The sequence below is a fragment of the Sciurus vulgaris genome (assembly GCF_902686455.1).
Source record: "Sciurus vulgaris genome assembly, chromosome: 4".
Taxonomy (NCBI): Eukaryota; Metazoa; Chordata; class Mammalia; order Rodentia; family Sciuridae; genus Sciurus; species Sciurus vulgaris.
Genome location: NC_136464.1, coordinates 27,258,879 through 27,281,364, shown reverse-complemented (window position 1 = coordinate 27,281,364; position 22,486 = coordinate 27,258,879). Strand labels below are relative to the sequence as shown.

The 22,486-nt window shown below is 36.4% G+C and overlaps 1 protein-coding gene across 2 annotated transcripts in view; it reads right to left on the bottom strand.

Annotated features, from left to right (window-relative positions):
• The window catches only part of OGA (O-GlcNAcase), a 31,294-nt gene that overhangs the window by 5,620 nt on the left and 3,188 nt on the right, over positions 1-22,486 (bottom strand). Inside the window, exons 2-14 of one of the 2 annotated variants that reach the window (XM_079137945.1) lie at positions 21,220-21,271; positions 20,698-20,795; positions 18,388-18,518; positions 15,268-15,439; positions 13,934-14,032; positions 12,707-12,991; positions 9,651-9,809; positions 7,866-8,479; positions 7,043-7,217; positions 3,822-3,907; positions 2,762-2,866; positions 1,421-1,506; positions 984-1,176 (exon numbers count right to left, since the gene is read on the bottom strand). In XM_079137945.1, the coding sequence (XP_078994071.1) occupies positions 984-1,176; positions 1,421-1,506; positions 2,762-2,866; positions 3,822-3,907; positions 7,043-7,217; positions 7,866-8,479; positions 9,651-9,809; positions 12,707-12,991; positions 13,934-14,032; positions 15,268-15,439; positions 18,388-18,518; positions 20,698-20,795; positions 21,220-21,271 (2,255 nt within the window). The remainder of the gene's footprint in view (positions 1-983; positions 1,177-1,420; positions 1,507-2,761; positions 2,867-3,821; positions 3,908-7,042; positions 7,218-7,865; positions 8,480-9,650; positions 9,810-12,706; positions 12,992-13,933; positions 14,033-15,267; positions 15,440-18,387; positions 18,519-20,697; positions 20,796-21,219; positions 21,272-22,486) is intronic. The other variant, XM_079137946.1, reaches the window with a different exon arrangement.

Genomic DNA, 22,486 nt, shown 5'->3' with positions numbered 1-22,486 from the left:
AAGTTGTTTTGTTCTAACAATAAAAACATAAAAATCTTTGTATGCTTTGTATGATGGGAGAACTTTTGTTTTTTATGTAGCATTTTAAAATCAAGGTAATTTTACAACCTTTTTCCACAGAGTTTTTACAGGCAGAGCAATCTATCTTTAAGTAGATAAAAAATTACCTGTAAGTAGAGATAAATTATCCTAGAAAAAAAGAATCTTAGTTTTCCCATCAAAGCTAACATCTTGTTTAAAATTTTTTAAAAAGTACTAAGACTTCCTTTAAGAAATTAACTTGGAAAGTACTGAGATTTTATGATTCATTCCTTCTTTCACTAACAGTACTGGAGACTGAACCCCTAGAGGCACTGTACCACTGAGCTAGAGCCCTTTTTAAAAATTTTTGATGAGGTCTCACTATGTTGCCCAGGTTGGCCTTAAATTTGTGATCTTCTTGCCTCAGCCTCCTGAACACCTGAGATTACAGGTAGGGGCTACCACACCAGTCTTACTTTTATATTTTAACAAGTATTTTATTTATTTATTAATATTTTTAATGTGGTGCTGAGGATTGAACCCAGTGCTTCACACATGCTAGGCAAGCACTCTACCACTCAGCCAGAGCGCTTAATAAGTATTTCATTAAAAAAAAAATAAGACAAGCCAGGCATGGTGGCTCATGCCCATAATCCTACTTACTCAAGAGGCTAGGGCAGGAAGATCTAAAGTTCAAGACCAGTTTGGGAAGCTTTGCAAGATCTTGTTGCAAAAAAAGGGATGTGGGACTGGGAATGTAGTTCAGTGGTAGAGTACTTGTCTAGTATGCATGAGGCCCTGGGTTCAATTCCCAGCAAAACACATACACAAACACAAGGGGTGTGGGATGGGGAAAGAATGCTCAGTAGCACATATATGAAGCACATGGTACAATCCCCAATCCTGCAAAAGTAAATAGAACAGAACTATTACTGTAGTATAATTCTAAACCAGTATATTACCTCAGCCTCTGAGAGTTCTTTGTCACCATTTGGCTTTGTGTACTTCTCCTGCATGAAGGGAATCCAGGAAATTTTACATTTTTTAATGAAGGGGGTCACATCGACAGTGCCTAAGGCGTAACCACATATACCATCTTCGTCTTCTAGGACAAAACAGTAATCCAGGCTGAGGGAAAGCAGCCCTCCTACTAACCTGCTCAGAAGGAAAGAGGCCAGAGTGAGCTTGTTAAGTTACTAATACAAATTCAGAATGTACTTGAATGATCTTTTGGAAACTACATTTGATATAAAAGCAAATAGAAACACACACATACTGATTTTCAGATTTTACTAAAGTGGAACTTAAAAAAAAAAAAAATTCCAATCATCACCTCCCCTCAACCAGATAAACCTGACCATAAAATGTCTACTCCCAAATCCAAATAGTCACTACATACTTGTCTCCAATAAGGTCAGGTTGACTTTGAAAAGGTAAACCCACTCCATCATCATACATTTCTCTGCAAATCTTGTACACGGAAGCCTGAAAATACAATCTAGTTAAGGAACACTTCAAGAAAAATGGCAACTGAATCTATCAACAATATGATTTATGTGTCAATTTGGGGACAGAGTGACAAAATGTCTGTCCTGTCAGAAATATCACCTGTGCTTTGTTAAAAAAGATTTATTCTTTGGTCCAGACCTGTAAGACCAGTGGAAAACAGCATGGTTTTAGTAAACAATAAAAACTGTTTTGCAGGAGATGGGTTTTGGTAGTAAACTATAGATTTAAATGCCAGGAAAATCCCAGCAACTTGTGAGGCCAAGTTCCAGGCCAGTCTCAACAACCTAACAAGAATCTGTCTCAAAAGAAAAAATTTAAAAAGGCTGGGATATAATCCAGGGGGTAAAGTATTGGGTTTAATCCCCAATACTTAAAAAAAAAAAAAAAAAAAAAAAAAAAAAAAGGCACATTTTGAGTTTGAGTCTCTTAACTTTCTAAAACATAAGAATAGTTCTTATTTTTAAAATAAGAAATATTACTGTTTTAATGTTGCTGTATTTAAACAGCCTTGCTTTTTCCCATAAATGATTATCAACAGCCTATAGGCACAACAGAAAATTATGTAACAACGTATTGGAGAAAACCAGTCAAGGATTAACAGTCATTTAGACACAGTTGTGGTGCTGGTACGTGCCTATAATACCAGCAACTCAGGAGGCTAAGGCAAGAGGATTGCAAGTTTGAGGCCAATTTCAGCAACTTGGTGAGACCCTAAGCAACTTATCAAGACCCTGTCTCAAAAAAATAAAAGGGGTAGGGATGTATAGGGATGTAGCTAAACGGCCCCTGAGTTTCTCAGTACCAAAAGAAAAAAGAAAAAAAAAAAAAAAAGACATAAACTAAGTCCCACATTACCTGTTTTGTAATTCCAACTTTTAATACATTTCATTTGACTTTTTTACAAGAGGAATTAAAGGACCTGCACAAGATGACAGAGGAGTCCTTAACTTTACTCCTTAGGTTTTTCCTCCAATTTCTCTTATGTTTCCTCCTCTTGTGTTCAATATTTTATTTAACATCCTCATCTAAAAGTTTGTACTTTAAAGGTTAGGGGATAGCTCAGTGGTATATGCTTGCCTATAATGAACAAGGCTCTCAGTTGATCCCTAGTACCACAAAAATACAAAATTCTTATTTTAAGACAGAAGAGACTTTTTTCTTAACCACTGAGTTAAAAGGAAAGTTGTGAGTTTATAACAACCATTCACCAAGTTGATAGGTAGACAATTACCTCATCTTTAGGAAAATATGGTCTGATAGTATAAACTTTGGAGGTAGGAGTTAGTGGGGGTGGTTGGAAAAATAGATCATTTGCCCCATCAATTGGCAGCAAACGCTGTGGAAGGAAAAAAAAAAAGGAGACGGATTAGCATTGGGAAGATATCCATTTCTTTAAATGAGTGTGCACTGCAGATTACCAACTTAACATTAACTGGCTACTGCAGGCAGACCTAAAGAAGAGGGGTGTACTATGCTTTACTAATATAAACACCTCTTTGCTGGGGTAGGGAAGTGCTTCTGCACAGAAATTACCCAAACTGAGTTACACAGCTTTTAGTGGCATAGTAATGGGAATTTAAATTTACAATAAAAAAACAGTAACAAAAAACTATTCCAATTACGACAACTATGTTTTTTTAAAAAACCAATCTTAAATAGACCATCTTCCTATTAAAAGATGGCAGAACAGAATGTCAGGAGGAGAGGTTTGGTCTGAAGAGGGTTATCTGTCCAGGAGACGCTTTATCCCCAAAGCAATGCGCTTCAGTTTGCTGTGCGCAGCAGAGCACCTGTTGGGGGGAGAAAAGTAGAGCACCTGAAAAGTCCATGAACAAATTCCAAGAGCAAAAAATGTTTTCACTAATGGACTATTCTTTCAATCAAGTTATATTTATAAACTAACTAGAAAAAATATCCAAAGCCCTTTCAACTTTTACACATGCATAATGATCATCTTATTTGCTCATGGAGTTTTCACTGGCAGACAAGCATGCGCGCATTGTGCATTGCGGGCGCAGATTAAAATGCTGTGCGACCTGCAAAGAAACAATGTGAAGTGTATACCTAGAGCCGCTGCGCTTCGCAGGCGCGGGGGGGATTGGCAGCATCTCCTTCAGAAATTACTGTGAAAGAGGAGGAAAATTTGATTTAAAATCCAGCTATGTAACTAAATTGAATTTGGGACTAGAAAGCCTTCGGCAGACCAATCCTTCCAGCCATCTGATGCGCAAAATAAGGTTTCTCATAAAACAAAGAAAATGTCAATTCAGTTGTGAATTCATATTTGATACCTGGAACTCTCCTGCTAGACCACCTCTAAAGGCCCAGGGTTCTTGGTCTCCAATTAAGAACTGTGCTGAAGAATGACTACGACACCCTGTTGAGATCAGATCCAAGCGGAGAACGTTACGAGAAAGGGGATTTCCTGGGGTCTCAAATGTCCAACAAACTAACAAACACTTGTGGAAATAGCTCTCTAACAATAATAATCCAGGGTTTCAGGGCAAGGCTGTGATAATTATTTTTTAAAATTATAATGGAATTTCAATACTGATGTTCCTTCCTCTGGTTAATGAAAAACTGTTAACAGTTCTATTTGCTGTTTAATTGTTGGAAGGAAAATTAAGTCTCAAGTTTGGGTCAAGTTTGTACACTTCCTAGATATAGTTATATAAATCAAGCCATTATAACTACAAACTGAAATGAATGAGATAGATTCTATCTTATTATCACAGCCCATGAAGGAATTAAACCTGTCTGAAGTCACATTTTACATTTTGAGGAAGGGTACAGGAAAGGGAAAGGGGGGTAGGAGTGTAATCTTGTCAGAAAACTAAGGTTAGCAAAATAAATAAAAGAACTTGTTATCAAGTTGACAAAATGAAACACAATGAAAAAATTTTTTTTTGGACAAGGATCATTCAAATTTAGACATGGCTAGTATAATACCAGTCAGGCAAGTACTAAGAAATGAGAGCCAATTAATTCTCCTAATTTGTTCAGTGTTAAAAACATTTTTTTCTTAAAAGCATGACATCTTCTGGTTCCTCTGATCAGTCATTATCATCTTTGTAATGGAATGACACGTTTTGAGGTCCAGATGTCAGTTAAATCACCACTTAATCAACTTCATTTAAAAGACAATAAAAAGCAAATGTTAAGAAGCCAAATCAAAATCATCTGCCTAGTCTTCTGACAAAATAAAGCAGCGCAATATAGTTCTTTTCCATTGGAAGACAGCATTCTACCTCCTGTTCAAGTTAACAGTCTCATCAGTACAAGATATAGTGTGCTAGTCAGACAGTCCCAAAGCAAACCAAATTTTTTGTTGACAATTCAACCCATTAAGAGATTATATCTCAGTTTGTCATGTTTTAAGGGTAGGGGTATTTTTCAAAAAACAGAATATAATATTTATAAAATAAATATGAAATAGGGTCAAAATTTAGACTATAGAGAACTTGCCCTATTCCATAACTCAGTGATTTACACTGCAGGGAAAAACTATACTTCTCAAACTTTAAATTCAGCCAATTTCCCCTACCCCTCACTTTGAGACTACAACATAACTAGCACTTCCAACTATTATTACAATAAAAAAGCTGCATGTACGAAGAGCTGTGTAAATGAAAACATGGTTAATGCCTCAGTCGCTGCGCAAACGTGACTTCAGTTCATGCCTAATGCCCTTAAATCTACCTGAGCTACCTCACAGATAGAACCTTTCAATTTAAACTAATTAATCATGACGCGCTGTGAACATCTGCCGCTGTCCATCCAATAGTAGTAGACACTTGTGCTGAGGATTCTCCCATCTGTACACAATGGGGAAGAAGATAATAGAAGTCGTTAGTAATCAAAAGTACTGCATAGCCACATTCTTTAAAGGACTGAATGCCAGCTGGACTGGAGAGGAGGAAAACAAAAGGTTCTAATCATTAACCCTCTGAAATTACTATAGAACCATAAAGATACTCTCCCTGTTGTGAGCTTTTTTAGAGCTAAGTTAATGCCCAGATGGTTACTGAAAACTTCTAAGAGGCTCTGACCTTGAGGTTGTACAACCACTATCTCTATAAATTGGGAAAGTTACCCCAATAATTGCATAACACAGAGATAAAGCCTAAGAAACAATATTGTACATACTCAAGAATTTAAATTTTAATAATTCTTGAATTAAAAAGTTGAAAAACATTTAAAATCATATGTTCTTAAGTTCAATAGTCTATACTTAAGTTCAAAATTTCTAGTGGCCTTGGAAATTTAAGATTTAAATTCCTCTAAGGATTAATTATAACTCCCTGGCTAGAAGCCTAGAAGGCAAATGCTGTCATTCAACAACTAATACAGAGGGTTTTCCTGAGCCTAAAGTCAGACATCTCCTACCTATACAAATGTCCTGGAGTCTTATAACAAGAGGGTTAAAATTCTCTTTTCTACTTATTGTGCTAATATATATAGCAACCCAAAAGAAATTCTGCAGTTTCAAATAAACTTTCAGAGACTCAATTTTTAAAGTCAGTTATATCACAGGAAAACTCTAATTTTTAAAATATTTAACAGCCCAAAGGTATATGGACAGAAAATGAGACTTGTTAAACTAAGCTCACGATGTTTCAGACCATCTATTTCATAACTAAGACCATGATACCCATTAATAGTATTTGTGACTACTATGAAAACTATGACATTCAGTCAGCTTTGCTGCCTGCTGTGTGCCATGTGTAAGTCCATTACATAACCCTTATAGCTGGCTGAAAACCTGGAAATGAAATGAGGTCCCTGGAGAAACTTGGCCATGCTGGTGCTTCTTACCAAGTTTTGAGAATTTCTGGAACATCACTGTTTTCAAAGGAGACATATGCAAGTCCAGTGAAAGAAGTAGAGTTTTTAGGGGACTATAATTTCCATCCCCTGCTAAAACCAATTACTTGGTAAAGGGATAAAGAAAAAGTCATATGAAATAATACCGAGTAGCACCAGAATAGCCTTCCACTAAAGCTCGCATGCGCACAGGGCTGGGAGGATGGCTTCCTCTTGCCAGGCCCCTTGGGTCATTTCAGCAATTGTTCTATTAGACAGAGCATTAATATTACAGAAGACACAGCAAGCAGCAGAAAGCTTATAGAGTCACATTTCATAGTGTCTCATCTCCAAATCAGGCAAGAGTAGTATATGGGGTCCCATCCAGGAAGCATTCAGTCAGAGCAAGTTAAAGTCAGTACTTTCTAACATATTTTCAATATATTTATGTTGAATTAGCCCAAGGGAGAAAAATTAGTATGCTCAATATATAATGAGACTTGTATCTTATTTCTCCAACAAGTGCCTATTGTTGAAAGAAAGCTAGACAAAGAATTAAACAAGATTTGGAAATTCATCAATTCCCTAAATGTTTTTCTCCCTGTGGGATAATTTTATGTATATATATTTATATATATATATATATATTTTTTTTTTTTTTTAAAGGGACAATATATTAAGGAGAAGATATTATTCCTGGTGCACCTACCTAACCACTGTACAAAAGACTTCACCATAGACATTATACTCTTGATATCCCAAACATAGGAGTACATGTCATAAAGGATTGTCCTGTTGGCACAATTGGAAAGCCGAGTAAACATTCCCATCACTAGTCCGCACATCTCTTCAAACTTGGCTGCTCGAGACCGCCATTCTTCGATCTATATTTAAGATCAATAAAAAAGACCCCAAAAATTGTAAGCTTAACAAAATAACAAGACTGTTACAAGCTAAACCATTTATGTTGTCAGGTACGTGGGATTTATCTTAAACATTAAAGAATCCCTGGCTTAAACTTTAGATAAGCAACTGAATAGGCTGTGTCCCTCTGCACTGACAAATATGCCTAAAATAATCAGCATTGACATTCCTAACTAAAAAAATCAAACTATGGAACTAAACATTTCAGATTCAGCAGAGTCTCTGTAAAAAACTTTTTTTGGGGGTACCAGGGATTGAACTCAGGGACACTTAACATAAGTCCCATACCCAGCCCTTTTACTTTTTATTCGGAGACAGGGTCTCACTGAATTGCTTAGGGTCTCGCTATGTTGCTAAGGGCTGGCTTTGAACTTTTGATCCTGACTCAGCTTTCTGAGCTGCTGGGATTACAGGTATGCACCATGGCACCTAGCTCAAAAACATATTAACAACAACAACAAAAACAAACAAACAAAAAAACACATTATTTTTAAATGTGGTAAATTAATTTATTTTGCAAGTTATCAACATACTCATTTAAGAACTTCTGAACCTCCCCCGGGGAAACATATTGGCTAGAAAAGCAGGTAAATTATGTATATACTCACTTTTTCAGAGTCTTTGCCTTTGCAATTGACACTGACTACACTGCTATTTGCTCGAAGCCACTGGAATTCCCGTAACATCTGTGCTCCTTTGGGTCCATGCTCATAAGGTAGGTAGAACAGATCAGCAAGTAACTGCAAATCCTCCAGAGTCACTGGTTCTGCAGTGTACAAAGGCTTTTCATTTGGACCTGGCACAAATTGCTCCTTATTTGTCTGTTCATCCGTCTGCATAGGAGCAATATCACTAATACAGTCTTCTTGCATAGACATCTCTGGGGATTTTGATTCAGCTATGCTTTCTTTATCAGTGTCCATTGGTTTCAATTCCTCTGCCATTTTAGCTTCAACGATTTCAGTTAGTATTTGATTGTCATTCTTGTGCTCTGTTTCTTCTTGTTTTTCTACTACCATGTCCATGGGTTCCTCATCTGGCTGTTTCTTTTCTTCTTCCTTGGTCAGAGGTGTAGGCTCGCCACCCAGAGCTGCTCCCTGACTCATAATGGGCTCCTGATAAACTGTTGTAACTACTGTTGTGGCATTTAAAGAGGGAGCTGCAACTAAGGGAGCCCCATCAACTACACTTGCTTTAGCTCCACTGTGTGCAACTTGCCTACCTACAAAAAAGAAAAAAAAAAAAAGAGATAATCACTATTAGAAACAGAACAAATCTGGTTTAGAGAAATGCTTTCTCTAAATTCAAATTGGAATCTTAATTTGAGTTTCAAATACTTTGAACCCTGAAAAAAGTGAAATTTCTCTAAACCACCAGGGACGCATGGAAGAAAGGAGAGTGGGGGAGAAAATAGGAAATAAACATCTTTAAACTATTATCTTCTTCTTCTTTGGTACCGGGGACTAAACTCAGGGGAACTCAACCACTGAGCCACATCTCCAGCCCTATTTTGTATTTTACTTAGAGACAGAGTCTCACTGATTTGCTTAGCACCTCCCTTTTGCTGAGGCTGGTTTTGAACTCACAATGCTTCTGCCTCAGCCTCCCAAGACACTGAGTATTATCCTCTCTTTTGAAGGTCTATACTTAAAGGCAAACAGTTCAAATTGGCATTTCATCAAGATAAAAGCTACTTGAAGACTGGAGGTAAGGGCTGGGGAGATAGCTCAGCTGGTAGTAGAGTGCCTGCCTTGCAAGCACAAGGCCCTGAGTTTGATCCCCTGTACCGCGCCGGAAAAAAAAAAAAAAAAAAGACTGGAGGTAAGCCTTCTGGCTGGAACTACCATCTTCGCCGAAATGACAAACACAAAAGGAAAGAGGAGAAGAACACAATATATGTTCTCAAGGCCTTTTAGAAAACATGGAGTTGTTCCTTTAGCCACCCATATGCAAATCTACAAGAAGGGTGATACTGTAGACATTAAGGGGAATGGTAGTGTTCAAAAAGGAATGCCCCACAAATGTAATCATGGCAAAACTGAGAGTCTACAATGTTACCTAGCACTCTTGGCATTGTTGTGAATAACCAAGTTAAGGGCAAGATTCTTGCCAAGAATATTAATGTGCATATTGAGCATATTAAGCACTCTAAGAGCCAAGAATGAGCTGCTGGAACCTATTCCCTATGAATTCATGGCATAATAAATGTAAATAAAATAAAAGCCTGTTTAAAAAAAAAAAAAAAAAAACTGCAAGATCTTAAAACACTTCTTCTCCAGATCCCTAAATTTCATTTAATTTCACTGTCCACTGGTCCTAAGGTAAGGAAAAGTGTTCTTTACTCTGATTCAACCCAGTGATCCAATCCCCTTATAAACAATGACCAAACTCACTGCTGTACTGATGAGGTACACCGAACTCCTGCAACCATTCTGTTAAAGCTAACTTTAGAGCCATCTGAGGACTGTAGAGTACGTCAGTTTCAATATCTTCATCGCTGCCTTCATTTTCTAACTTTATCTGGATGGATACAGTACTATCTTCACTGTCAGCTGAAAAAAGAAAAAACAGCAAACACAAACGTAGTATTCATTACAGAAGCCTCCTGACAGGAGAAGAAAAAAGCAACTACCTAGGCCAAGGGAGGGAAAACAAAGCAGGAGGGAGAATGGAGGACTGTGAACTGAAATTGAGTTCCATGTATTTATAATTTTGTCAGGATGAACCCAACTACTATGTGTAACTATAAGGCTCTAATAAAAAATAAAATTAGAAAAAGCTAGTTGTTACAATACAACCACAGAAGCAAAGAACAAACTTTAAATATAAAATGTAAAAAATGCAAACACAAGCAAGAACCATTCACTAGCCATTTCATCTATTCATCTAAATACACTGCTAAATGTAAAATCCCAATTTAAATAATAGTAATTTTAGAATCATTGGAAAAGTTTATCATAAATGTCCATTAAGCAGCAATTATTTGGTATGCAAGGTTAAAGGCATCACGATTTGAATAAAAAACATTCCCTAGTCTTCGGGAATTTATAACTTCATTATTTTTAAATTATTTTTATTTATTTTTTAGTTGTTGATGGACCTTTATTTTATTATTTATATGCAGTGCTGAGAATCAACCCTAGTGCCTCACACATGCTAGGCAAGCACTCTACCACTGAGCCACAACCCCAGCCCTTAACTTCATTATTAATAAATGTACTCAGGGAGGAAGAAAAGAAAATCAACAGAGCCCTCACACGAACACAGATAAAGCGATGAGCTCTAAAACAGAAAAGGTAAGACCAGGTGGAGAAAATAAATCCTATGGCTTGGTATTCAGAAATCCCCTATTCTTAGCTTTCCTTATTTCCCTGCACATAGCCCAGTTTGGCTAATGTCTACTGCTCCTTAGTATGATCCATGCTCTTCCTTAAAAGATGAAGCTAAATGTCCTGAGGGGATTGTGGCTATATGCCCAATTTTCTATTTTTTACTGTCACAACAGTGACTGAATATAAATGGAAATTAATTCAATAAACAACTGCAAATGGGGGTACAGAACTGCATGGGCTAGACTTGTGGTTCAGAGGTCGAGCGCTTGCCTAGCATGGGCGAAGCACTGGGTTTGATTCTTAGCACCGTGCATAAATAAATAAAATAAAGGTCTACTACAACTAAAAAAAAAAAAAAAAAAAGAATTGAACAAATGGAAAGGATCCTGAGCCTGTTACATACCACCAAGTATCATACTTTAATACCCAAAATGGGCCAAAATTCAGGTAACTTCAAAATATCAATGTCCACAAAATTCAGATAACTTCAAAATTTCAATGTCCAGCACTTTCACTGCCAGCCCATGAGCTCAGCAAACTATGCTCGTACTTCAACCCAGCTTAAATAAATTCATGAAATTATTTTTTTCTGTAAAGATCAAACCTAAGAACTTGACCATGCTAGGCAAGCACACTACCACCCAGTTACAACCCATCTTTTTTCATTATTACTACTAGCTACAGGTTAGCTTTGAACTTGGTGATTCTCTTGCCTCAGACTTCTAAGTAGCTGGGATTACAGGTGTGTACCACCCTGGGACTATGAAACACCACTCTTCTTTCTTCTGATAGTAGCAGGGATTGGATCCAAGGACATTCTATGACTGAGCTATATTCCCAATTCTTTTTTTTTTTTCTTTTAATTATAGATGGACATGATACCTTTATTTTATTTATTTATTTTTATGTGGTGTCGATGATCAAACATGTGCCAGGTTAAGTGCTTTACACTACTGAGCTGCAACCCCAGCCCCCATTTTTTCTTTTTTGAAACATGGTCTTAATAAATTGCCCAGGCTTATCCTTCTTCCTCAGTTCTCTGAGGAGCTGAGATTACAGGGTATACTACTACACCCTTTTCTTTCTTGACACTCTTGTTCAGCAGAAGTGCTCACTCCTTCCTCTGTGTTCCCTTACAGATAACTGTCACAACACACTATAGTACAACTGCCTATATGCCTTGTATGACCCAGAGACTGATTTCCAAAAGTAAGACCAAGACTTTACTTTTTGTATCTTCAGTGCCCAAGAAGATGCACCCACCACATGATAGGTTATTTAAATATAAATGAGGGGCTGAGATTGTAGCTCAGTGGTACAGCACTTGACTCACAAGCACAAAGCACTGGGTTCAATCCTCAGCACCACAAAAAAAATAAATATTGTGTCCATCTACAACTAAACAAATATTTTTAATATATATATATTAATGAAGAGTCAGCATTCTCTTAGAACTCTATTAATCAGGAATTTGGTAAATTAAAAAATTAGTAAGCCATATCAAAAATGTGAATGTGTTCCATATATCTAAATGATATATGAAGTAACTCAGAACATCTAGTCATTTAGAACATCCCATTTTAAGAAAACTGCCTGAATATACAAATGAAATGAAAGTGATTCTAGGAATAGGACTATAAATGACCACCTTGTCTGGTACTCAGACTTCAAAGACTGAGTTACATTTATTTTATTATTTTATTTTATTTTTTGCAGTGCTGAGGATTGAACCCAGGGCCTTGTGCTTGCAAGGCAAGCACTCTACCAACTGAGCTATATCCTTAGCCCCTGAGTTACATTTTAAAAACAAAGAATGAAGGCCAATGGGTTAAAAGACTTATCCAAGGTCACTCAGCCTTTCTTCTCATTAACAGAAATGAACATTTCTTTAAAAAAATCTCTCCTTCCCTTTTGAGATGGGGTCTTCCAATGGTGACCAGTTTTAGAACTTGTGAACCCTGCCTTAACTTCCCAATTAGCAGGGATTACAGTTATACCCCACAGCCCACCCTGCTTAATAAAACCTCTTAAACTATAATGACAAAGGCATAAATTATTTGCCAAAGGTTCTACTTAACCCCACCTTCCAAGGTCAAAGTCAAGTGTAAGCTACTTACTCATCACTACATCTTTTCTCACTCCATTCATGTTTGATTTGTACCAGGTAGCAAGGGTGTGGATAGCAACATAGTTAGCTTCAAATTCACAATTTGGATTAGTCAGGACTCCTTTTAACCGTGGAATGAGTTCTGTAGATCTTCCTTTGTATGGTCCCAGAAATAACCTCTTCTGATCATAATCATTAGCGTGAATGTTATCCCAGATTACTGGAGCTCTCTTAATAATCTTAGACACCTCTTCAATAGACTCTACTGGAATTTCTTTAGAAACAACTTTGGGACCTAGAAATAACAACCATCTGTTAAAAGAATCTTCTACATGGTTATTTAAAAACTGATGTACGTACGACTTTTTATTGTGCTTTTCCTTCATATACACTTTCTAACAATTTTTTCTTTTCAACAGATTATCAACAGGTTACCTGAAATGTAAATAAGATTAAATAAACAGGCTTAGAATTTTTGGGAAATTTGATGTGTGCAGGGAAGGAGATCATTTATTGAATAAAGAACATGGAATTGTGTATGTATGTATATATTATATTTATACTTTCATACATGTATTATTCAAGTAATTGTATAATTCTGTATCTTATTCTATTATATGTGCTAAGTGTAACTATAAACAATATTCTTAAAAGATATTAAATGTTAACACAGCAGGGGGGAAAAAATCTTTTTGTGTGTGCATAAAATTAGGGATTGAACCTAGGGGCACTCTACCTCTGAGCTATACCCCCAGTCCTTTTTGAATTTTAATTGTGAGACAGTTTGAGGCCAAGCTGCTGAAGTTGGCCTCAAACTTGTAATCCTCCTGCCTCAGTCACAAGAATTATAGGTGTGTGCCACTGTGCCTGGCAAAAGGATATTTCTTATACTAAGAATGTACACCTAGTAAAAGAAAATATTTTAGCCAGGTATGATAGTGCATGCCTGTAATTTCAGCAACCCAGGAAGCTGAGGCAGAAGGATCATGAGTTTGAGGCCAGCCTCAGCAACTTAGCAAGACCCTGTCTCAAAAAAAAAAGAGGCTGGGGATATGACTCAGTTATTAAAGACCCCTGGGGTTCAATCCTTGGTACCAAAAATAAAATTAAATTTTACCAATTTTCTTGGTTAATGTTCAGTTAAAAAAAAAAAAAAGTATTCAATTAACAAGAACCACATTCTCTAGGTTCGAGTTAAATTAATAAATTTTACTGTGTAAATCTTAAAAAGACTTACCTGTCCAAAGGACCTCAATACCAGGTAGAAGCTTTTCACCCACAGTCCTTAAATAAGGAGACTGTGAGACATTTGGATAACAGAAAGTGCCACAGTATTCTAAATGTAAAGGGAAAAAATTAGGTCAAATAGCCGTGGATTTTAGAAAGGGGAAAAAGGTCTATCAATTCTAAATTCTTTTCATCCAAGTGATAAAAGGCTTCAATATTCTACCCTAAAAGGGAATAAACTTAAGTAAGTAATTAAGAATCAATCAATTCATAAAATCTGATATTCTTCCTCCAACAGTACTACTGATCAATCCTTAAGATCATACAGTCACTAGAAATACAAGTTTACTGAAACAACTAGAATATCAGCATTTTCTACATAGAATCATTTCTTGTTTATAATCAGAGGTCAAACAGAATAACTGATAATATTACAATAAAACAAATATAGGATTATGACAATGGCTTAATATTCAACTACAATTTAAATTGTGACTTAGTAAATTAATTCCCATTATATTTTTGTACCAGGAATTGAACCAAGGAGCATTTAACCACTGAGCTACATTCCTAGTCCTTTTTATGTTTTACTTTGTTACAGGATCTTGCTAAGTTTCTACGGCTGGCCTTGAACATGGGGTCTTCCTGCCTCAGCCTCCTGAATTGCTGGGATTACAGGCCTGCACCAGCACACTCAGCTACCAGCATCCTATTAAAATAACATCTGAATATTCATGTATCAAATAAGGTTCATGGCTCACAATACTCTAAGAGAGATATATAAAGTTAAATAATCTAAAATTTCTGAAAACTAATTATCTATTCCAGAACAAAAATAGTGTCTGAGAAAAACTTTTTAAGAGGCAACTAAAAGAGACCAAAACATTTTCAATAGAAGAAAACTGAAGAAGGGCAGTGATGAAGAGGGGAAAATTAAGCTTTCTACACTGACTACTGGAAATAAGAGCCCAGATGGGAGTGGGAGGAGTATAAAAAGGAACAGATATACATGGGCAGAAAAAAGGAACAAGTAGGAGGAAATGAGAAGTGACTAAGTTAAAAGCCATGTAAATTTGTTTTTTTTCCCAGTTTTCATTTCAATAATACTATTCCTCCCCAAATTCTAACAATGTAATGTTTATATACTTTCATTACTAAAAACTCAGATTTCTGCCTTGTCCAATCACTTATAAGCTCCTAATTTTCTCTAAGATCTTGAGGAGTATCTTCCAGAAAAAGGATTCCTACTTTTTTACAATAAGGAGAAGATATAACAACACAAAAGGTCCTTTGGAAGTTACATATTTCAAGACTAGTTAAATATAAAGATATTATATACAATACCTGTAGGGCAGAAGAGGAAAGTTTCTGGCTCTCCTAGGTACTGATAAATTTCATTTGTGATGGAGACCTGTGCATGAGCAAAAGAACTGAATACCTCTTTGTCAGCTGCACACATATTATGGTCAATATCATCAAAAAGCAAAGCAAACGACCTGCATCCAAACTGAGAAACCTGGGGGGGGGGGGGGGGGGGGGGGAGTTTAAAAAAAAAACATCAAGATGCTTATTAGAGCTCATTTTAGAGTTTAAAAAAAAAAAACCAAAGGATTTCAAATAAACTATATACTCAATGATTATACTTTTTCCCTTGGCACTGGGGATTGAACTGAGGGGCACTTTACCACTAAACTACATTTCCCACTCCTTTTACATAGGGTTTTGCTAAATTGCTGAGGCTCGTCTTGAACTTTCAACACTCCTGTGTCAAGCCTCCCGAGTTGCTGGGATTACAGCTCAGGTGTACACCTCTGCACGGGGTTAGGGTTATACTTAAATCAAATATCTTCCTTAAAACTGTTGAAGGCCTGACCTATTGTTTTTACATTTTCAATGGAAGACTGTGGGAAGTCATCATGTTCAGCAGAATCAGGCTTGGGTGAGCCATGGGATACAGAGGTCTGACTCCCAGGAACTGGCAATCATGAGAGATTGTTTCAGATAGCCTGGGATAGATGACTCTGTACAGAGGTGGCTCACTGCCTGATAAAATGCTAATTCTCTAAGAAATGACTTCCCTAACTCCATCCCATCCTGTTACTCACAGAAGCCCCTCCCAGTCCCCCTTTACCTGTGCAACTACAAATAAAGGGAAGATGGGCTTCTCCATTTTGAGGCCAGATCTTGGCATGGCCCAATCCATCACACCCACTTCCATTTAAAAAGATTATTGGCTTCTGTGTTTATTTAATTAGGTAAGTTTCTTAAGTGATTAATCGAAACCCAGCACCATCCTCTGACAGAAATCCTTTCCCTCATCCACGCTGGACGTGGCAGAATCTCACCCTTTTTTCCTACAGAAGTCATTCTAAATTAAATACTAGACAGTTCTGGAGCTCATTTCTTCTTGGGGCTTGAATGCAATATAAAAATATGTTCCAATAAAGTTTCTACCTTGGCCACTGATTATAGAAAAACCCACAGTCAGAAATACACAGAAATAAACAATAATTAAACTCAGAACATGAAAAATCCAGGATTCCTTCTATTCCCAAAAGACACATTGATCTTAAGTAATACTTTTGCAGACATAACCAGACATAAATCACAAAGAAAACAATAGAATTTTATCAAATAGGGAAATAATCTCTTACAAATTCACTCATGAACATTTTTTTTGTGTGTGTGATGTTACCAGGGATTAACCACTAAACCATATCCCCAGTCCTTTTTATCATTATGTTTGTTTGTCTGAGACAGGGTCTTGTTAAGCTGCTTAGGGCCTTGCTAAATAACTGAGGCTGGCTTTGAATTTGTGATTCTTCAACATTGGTTGAACCACTGGAATCACAGGAGTGTGCCATCATGCCTAGCTCATTCGTGAACATTTATTAACTACTTTAAGTTTTTAATTTCATTTTACTTATTTATTTCTTTTTGGTGCTGGGTAAACCTAAGGCCTCACACCGGCTAACCACACATTAGACCACTGAACAACACTCCCCGCTATACCTTAAAATTTTTATTAGTCATTTTAATGTCACAAATATAAATCTTTGCCTAAAGAAATACATATTTAGAAAAATAAACACACTTAAAAAATGGGGAAGCTGGTCATGGTGGTGCACGTCTATCATCCCAGCTATTCGGGAGGTTCAAACAGGAGAATTACAAGCTCAAGGGCAACCTGGGTAACACAGTTAGACCTTGTCATAAAATAAAATAAAATGGGCTGAGGTATAGTATAGCTCAGAGGCAGCATACTCCTGGGTTCAGTCCCCAGTATTGCCCAAAAAAAAAACTCCCAAAAACAACCAACGAAAAGAACCCCAAACCCAGAAACGGGGAAATGGGAGGCCTACACTTTATCAAACAAGATATGCAGCTTTTATGTTAAGTAGAATTTAGACCTAAATCAAGTTCACCAAGAATTTATGTAACTACCTTGTCTTTCTTCTGATCTTGGTAAACTAGGCATTTCCAGACAGAATTATACCTATTATCTATATAACTTAGGAAACTGATGTCTAACAGGTAAAACCCAGTTCCTATAGTTTTAGTCTGAATTTAGTCAAGTACCAAAGGTGTATGTTTATGTATAGTTTCCCAAAATGTGGTGGAGGATGACCCATCTCATAATTACCTATGTTTGTGGTCCCCACTCCATGTCAAAATTCTTTTAAGAATCACTTCTAGGGGTGGGGGGGGGGGGGGAGGGAAAAATATAACAGAATGAATCAAACAATATTGCCCTACGTAAATTTATGATTTTTAATTAAAATTATAAAAAAAAAAAGAATCACTTCTAGCCAAGCATGGTGACACACGCCTATAATCCCAGGAGCTCAAGAGAAGGACTGAAAGTTCAAGGCCAGCCTCAGCAACTTAGTAAAGCCCTAAGCAACCAGGCAAAACCCTGTCTCTAAATAAAATATAAAAAAGGGCTGGGGATATATATGGCTCAGTGGTTAAGCACACCTGGGTTCAATCCCTAATACCAGAAATAAAAAAATCACTTCTAAGTATCTCTAAATCCCCAGGGTCTTGCACATACTAGGCAATTGCTTTACCACTGAGTTACACCCCTAACCCCAGCATTCTCTTCAGGCAGCTCTTACACAAACTAAAATTTGAGAAATAATTGGTACTTCTAATAAAGCTCTTTTGACTTATTTTGAAAAATATTCCTGGATGAAGAAGCTCAGTGGTACAGTGTGGTATGGAGCTTGCCTAGCACATGCAAGGCCATGGTGGTATTGGTTGGGAGTGTTCAATCCCCAGCACCACCAAAAAAAAAAAAAAAAAAAAAGAAGAAAACTATTTCTCTACCCAGAAGCATTAAAGTAAGTAACTCCTAAGGAAACAAAGTACGAATATAATTTCCTTTTAACATAATAAAAGCAATTTTGAAAACTTAGTTTCAAGTACTGAGTCAGATAAAAATAATAAAATGTAAGGAATTACCTGGTCCAATTTGCGTTTCAATGTAGACACCTCCTTGGGGTTAGAAAAAGTAATATCCAATCCAGGTGAGATAGCATAGATGAACTCTATCTCATATTCCCGGGCAGCAGAGATCAGAGTCATAAGTTGCTCTAAAAAATAGAGTCCACGTTTTTAGAAAGTAGCACAGAAAACTAAGAATCTTCACTTTCCATTCTAATTTAAATTCAACTCTAATTTAAAAGAAAAGTTTATTTTGAAAATTATCACATTCAATGTGATAACAGCCCATATAAAATGGCACAAGCCTAAGGTGATTTAATGTCATGTAAGAGGAAAAACAAGTTTCACATTTTTTTTTTTTGGTACTGGGACTGAATCCAGGGGCACTCTATCATTGAACATACCTCACCAGACCTTTTCTTTTTTAGATAGGGCTTCCTCACTATGTTGTCCTAAATTGCTAAGACTTGCCTGGAACTTGGGATCCAACTGCCTCAGCCTCCGAAGTAGCTTGTATTATAGACAGGCACTACAATGCCCAGTTAAATTCCACACTTGATTTGAATCAACCGAAAATATGAGGCCCTTCCTTCTCACTTCCAAATAATTTCCTGTCCTTTTTGGGAAACAAGCTAAAATCAATAAAGCATTTGTTTTCATTGCCTTTCTTTGAAAATCTTGTATCATCAAATCTCTTAATGAACACAAACCATTTCTACTCATAGTGTAAGAAAGGTACACCTGTATCTTAAAACGTTCATTACAGATTTTAAGTCTTTAAAAAATATGACAGGCAATTTTCCTAAGTGATTTGCTACTATATACTACTATATACTATATGATCTTGGGGGAAGGGAATGGAGAAGTACTGGGGATTGAACCCAGGGGCCCTTTACCACTGAGCTCATTCCCAGTCCTTTTAAAATTCATTTTGAGGCAGGGTCTCACTAAGTTGCTAAGGCCTAAAAACTTGTGATTCTTCTGCCTCAGCCTCCACAGGTGTGCACCCCTGTACTCAGTCAGGATATATCTCTAAATGATATTCAGTGATACCTAAAGGTAGCCACTACATTTTAATTATTGAGCACTTTAAATTTCATTACCAGCATCATTAGAAAATAATTAAGTTAAAGGTGCACTTAAATTACATAGCATAGTAAATAACACCATACAAAGTTTTAATTGCTTCCTTCATAATTTAAGAAAACTCTCTGCCTTCGGTACCTGGGCTGAGCTCTGTAACCAAGTATCTTATTGTGACATGTGAACTCTATTTAATTCTAAGTATGAAAATGTCTCTCCATTCACTAAATTCCCAAAGAAAAGAACCACCTGGCTGGGCATGGTGGTGCACAGCAACTCAGGAAGCTAAGACAAGAAGATCAAAAGTTCAAGGTTAGCCTCAGTAACTTAGTGAGGTCCTCAAGAACCTAGTAAGGCCCTGTCTCAAAATAATAACTGGGGCCGGAGCTCAGTGGTAAATCAACCTGGGTTCAATCTCCAGTACCAACCCCCCACAACCTGTCTGATATACAGGGAGGTTCTGTGATGTAGTACTAACTTATGAACTAATATAATTAATTCAACAAAACAATACTCACAGCTAGGATAATCTTTTATAGGCTTCCACTTCACTGGATAGGATAAGATCTTTATTTTAAATAAAGACAGGATCACTAATAGTGGTCAAGACTAAGCCATGAGGGCTGGGGTTGTGGCTAAGTGGTAGAGTGCTTGCTGAGCACATGCGAGGTATTGGGTTTGATCCTCAGAACCACATTAAAAAAAAATCCAAAAATAAAATAAAGTTTAAAAATTATTAAATAAAAAATACTAAGCCACAAGAAAGCATGAAGCAGAAAGAATAATCAGTAATATGATCTTTATTTAAAATTTTAGTATTTTTTCCATCATGAATTTTTTGCAATAATTTTGGTTTTTAAAAAAATATTGCATAGTTGGATACAAAGTACATGCCTGTAATCCCGGTAACTCAGAAGGTTGAGGTGGGAGGCTCTCAAATTTGAGGGCAGCCTCTACTACCCAGTAAAACCCTGTCTTAAAATAAAAAATAAAATGGACTGAGGATATAGATTACAGGGTAAAGCACTCCTGGGTTCAATTCCTAGTACCATTAAAAAAAAAAAAAAGTGTAAAAACATTTATCTTGACACTGGTATTTCCTGGAATCATACTTTCAATCTATATTAGCTCAGAGTAAATGATTACTATATAAAAGGAAACTACCTTCAAAGTAGAAACAAAATACTTAAAATATAGCTATTTTTATCATATTCTGAATTTATGGAATAAGAAATAAAAGATTACCAGCTTCCTCCACTGAATACATCTCTCTCCAAAACATCCTATGTTTGTAGTCATCTTTTGGGGCATACAAGTATGTATTTAATTCCCATTTCTGGAGCCTTAAGGGGAAACAAAATTATATGTAAGGAGGCAACATTTATAGGCTACAAAATCTCAATTGTTTTTTCTCCCTTTTCTTGGAGCTTTTCCATTTCACACAAAACTAATAATATTCTAAGATAGCAGTTTTTAAACTTGAGTAATCAGTGGAATTTTTTTTAAAAATTAGTATTACAAAGTATGTCAACAGGTTAAAGTCTTGAATAAAACACCACAACTCTAGGTGAGATAGGTAAAACCACAAAACTATTCAGCTTACCCAAGGAAAGTTTGAAAATCACTGGCTTAAGAGATATAGGATCAAAGTAAAATTACTTCTATAAGAAACTGTAGTAGGGTTATTCAGTGTCAGTATTTCTTCAAATATAGGAAAATATGCAGGGCTTAAAGCTCTCCTCTCTGCTTCATATGATAAAAATTTACCTTCTAAAGAGTTCTTTTCTCTGTTCCATAACCCAAGGTCTTCCATAAAAGCCTAAATTTAAAGTAAGAATAGAATTAGTTTCAAGTTTCAAAAGTGGTAACCTTTACTAAGAAAAGCAAATTACAAAACATACAACATGTAAAAAAAAAAAATGTGTACAATACACCCAAATCTGAAGAGTATTAGTAAAACATTAAGATTTGCTTATCTTTGTATAGTGACATTATTATAAAGTACCTTTCATTCCCTTTTTGCTCAGGTTATTCTATGATGACATTTATTATTTATGTGGTAGTTATCTAAAAATACCTAAACCTACAATCTCTTCTTACTGTCAATAAAAACCAAATACACTTAAAGCTAACTTTTGTTTTTGTTTCAGTGCTGGGGCCTTGAGCATGCTAGGCAAACCTCTACCACTGAGCAACAACCCCAGTTCAAATCTTACTTATAGTACCTCAGTCTCACAATGGGAAAGAGAAATCAAAAAAATCCAAATTGCTAATAAGAACAATTACTACCTAAAGGGGTTAACCCCCTGCTTCCAGAGGGGTGAGGTGAGATAACTCAGGGATCGGATTAGAGAAGAATCTGACTTCTTTTTGAAAAAAGTTACTTTAAAAAAAAAAAAAAAAAAAAAAAGCCTGAAACCATATTCACAACAGATTTAGCCATAAAATTGGCTTGAACTGCAAACTCTCAATCCATTGTAATTCCAGAGCAAAGGTTTCAACACCAGAAAATTTAAGAACATGACTGATTTGCTCCAGAGTGTCCACTGTAGAAAACAAGCATTGCAGACTGATGACCTAAGTTGTTGTATAAGCACAAAACTGGTATTTGGAGTTCTCTAGTGTGCTAATCATAGCTCTACTACACAACACCTTACAGCCTACCTAACCTTTACTCTCCACCTGTTTCATTCTGATCATAACCAAGAGATAAAGACAACCACTCAAGAAAATAATGAAAAGGTCAATAAAAGAACAATAGCAAATCAAAGAAAAATTCATTAAGGAGGATACAAATGTTACCAAACTGTAGCACTTTAAATCTTTTATTTTATTTTATTTTTTTGGAGTACTGGGGACTAATCCAGGGCCTCACAAACGATAGAAAAGAGCTCTGCCACTGAGCTACATCATTTTATTTTGAGATAGGGCCTTGTTAAGTTGCCCAGGCTCAAATTTGAGATCCTCCTGCCTCAGCCTCTGTACCATGCCCAGGATAGAACTTTCAATCTTGACAAATCAGTATTTCCCTCTT